Source organism: Merops nubicus, unplaced genomic scaffold, assembly GCF_000691845.1.
Source record: "Merops nubicus isolate BGI_N331 unplaced genomic scaffold, ASM69184v1 Scaffold17683, whole genome shotgun sequence".
Lineage (NCBI taxonomy): Eukaryota > Metazoa > Chordata > Aves > Coraciiformes > Meropidae > Merops > Merops nubicus.
The window spans coordinates 187-3,046 of record NW_008599759.1 but is presented as its reverse complement, the minus strand read 5'-3'; the positions used below and the strand labels follow the sequence as shown (position 1 = coordinate 3,046).

General features: G+C 35.2%; 1 protein-coding gene across 1 annotated transcript; it reads right to left on the bottom strand.

The window, feature by feature from the left end:
• Positions 1–696: 696 nt before the first annotated feature.
• Positions 697–2,530, bottom strand: LOC103770259 (cullin-5-like; the record flags this gene model as incomplete). Its single annotated transcript, XM_008937513.1, has 4 exons — positions 697–700; positions 989–1,069; positions 1,146–1,291; positions 2,389–2,530. Coding segments are annotated over 4 exons (373 nt in total), but the record flags the coding sequence as incomplete, so codon positions are not given.
• Positions 2,531–2,860: the final 330 nt, after the last annotated feature.

The window sequence follows — 2,860 nt, the reverse complement described above, 5'->3', positions numbered from 1 at the left end:
TCTCTTCCAAAGCAGTCATGAGCTCAGTACTTGTCGACTCTTTTCTCTCAAGGGAGCCATCACTTTTGGAACATCAACTACCCTACTTAGTTTCCAAGTATACATCTAAGAATAGCTCTCATTCCAGCCTACTCTATTTGGACCAGGCTGGTTGGCTTGAACAAGACACTATGGCTAGAGCTAGGACAGAAAGTGCCCGTACATGCCAGGGCCATCTCTCTTTTGTCAGCCTCTTTATATGGGTCACAGTTTATAGCTGTGCAAAACTAAACGACTTGCAAGTTAACAAAAGACATACAATGCATTTTGATCCACTGCAGAAAATTCAGATTTAAAGTCTGTTTATTTAAAGTAACCTGTCTCCTGAACTAATTTCAACACAGACAGTTAGGAACTATTCTTTGCAGTTAAATCTACCTCCAGCATCTGCACTGTGTAAAATTTTGCTGAAGGGAGGGAAGGGGAAGGAAAAAAAGAAAAAAAATCCTTTATATTAAATAGCTGTATATATTTACCTAACAGTAAATCTAGAACAGTTTTAATAACATTTCTATTGCTCCTTTTGATTGCAATGAGCAGTAAATCAGTGCTCTAAATGAGCAGTGAGAAAGCCTTTAGCCACTAGATTGGTCAGCTTATTTTCAAACATTGTTCTCATAGCTTGTTAAGCATAGGGGGAAAAAAAAAAAATCATACCTGACTAAAAACGAAAGAATAAAAATCAACTTAAACAGAAACCTGCACTTCAGTCTGAACTTTTGATCTACATTCACTAGTAGAACATCTGTAGAAATTGGAAATTGCCAGACTGGAAATTAATACAGATTTTTTGACAAAAAAAAAAAAAAGATGATTAAAAAACATAAAATCAACAGTTTCATATCAATCTACTGCCCGCAAGGAATGCTGTAACACAAAAAAAAAAATCAAAACTGCAATGTAATAATACTACACAAAATACAACAATTTTTCTACGCATTATACTTACTGCTTCCACAGAGTTACATTCACGCCTTGTTTCCAAATATCGTAGTGCTCTTTTCTCTTCTTCTTTTAGTTTAGCATCTGCCTGTGCAAAAGGAGAACAGCAATCATTTTAAGTCCTAACACTTTCAGAACAAAGTTATAACCGAATTTTTACTTACATATTTCATATAATTCTGTACACCGTTTTGTTGTAAATAAGAAGGAGCTTGTGTTCTATAAAATCTCTCTGTTGAATCCAAATATGCCTTTTCAAAGTTATCCCGATATATCTGAAGTTTATCTTCAGGATTAGAACAAAGGTTAACTGCAAAGAGAAAGTCCAAACTTACTCTCAAGTCTTGGAAACTTAAGTGGTTAATAATAAGCAAGTTTCTCTCATTCAAGTGAGTCTTGTATTAAAAGGCTGCAGTGAACAATATGAAGTATCCTATAAACACACTCTGATCCCTAAAGGTAACCAAAATTGTCCAGTTCTTGCTCCAGAGACATTTAGATTAACTATAGAAAACTGCAAAGAACTGCATACCTATCTCCAACACTTCAGACATTCAAACATGGTACCCAGCAATACACATATAACAGCAAAATTGGAGAGAAAAAAAAAAAATTAAAAAAAAAAGCTTAGCATAATACCTAAACTAAAAACTTCTACACCTGAATGAGCAAACAGCTTTTCTTAGACATTGTTCTTAGAATCCAAATGTCTTCACTTTGTACTTTTTTTTTTTTTTTGGCATTTGTTGTTTTGTTTTGGTTTGTTTTTTTTTTTCCTCCCTGTTTTCTAAGAATGGAAACAGTGAGTTACTACTACCCAGCAGTGCTTTGCACTATTTGTAAAAAAGCTTCTGTCTTCCTCTCAACTGTTACAGAGAAAATAATGTCCTTAAATGGAACACACTTGAAAAAAAAAAACATTAGAACTGGACATCTACAAAGCCACCAGGGTACTAGCCAGAAGTTTAATTCAATAGGCTGGAGAGCTTTGTAGAAGAGGCAGGCAACAGTGAAATGTCATAGAAGTTTCAGATAGACAGATCTGGTTTGAAAAGAAGACAAAGACTGAGAGTCTTCAAGTTTGGCACTTCTTGAAAGTGTCCAAAGTATCAGAAAGGCTACAGAAAGGAACACAGACATAAGGTTATATCTGCAACTCTAAAAGGTCAAAAAGTAGTTTGCTCTTTAAAAACACTGATTTTGCGGTAACTGATGCATAGTTAGATCACTTGCAAATTAAAGATTTTAAACAGAATTTAATTGGTATCACATATCACCATCACATCAATACCAAAGAAATGCTGCGATAGTCATTCCAACCCTACCACCACAACTGTCAACACTGTATGATGAAACTTCATTCCCTGAAGTGAGGAGCCAACAGAGTCCAGCCTCTGCAAGACATACCGTATGATTCTCGAACTCCAATAACAAGCTGAGAGTCGAAAGCTTCTCCTAGCCTTTCGGCATGAACTAGCTTCATTGCACTGTCCTGGAGCCTATTTTTTATATTTGAAAATATGGATTCATTCCACGTATCTAGCATGAGCTGTGTATTAAGAAGAGAAAAACACCAGTCAGAAAAATACACTCAGATCTAAGTTTGTGCACAAGAAATAGATGAGATCAGAAATAGAAATCAAACAATTTACAATGTAATTTTCAGGTTATATACAGCAGCTCGACTTCCTTAGAACTTGATCTTGATCTGAACTTGTTATAGAAGTGATACTCACCTCACCTCATAAGCTTACTTCACTGAACTGGACAGCTAGGGAAGCAGTATTTGATTCATATATTAATTCCATAATTCTGTACTATTTGTACAGGTCTCAGTTATCAGTCAAAATAACTTTTCCAGCAATGCAATATGTCAGGA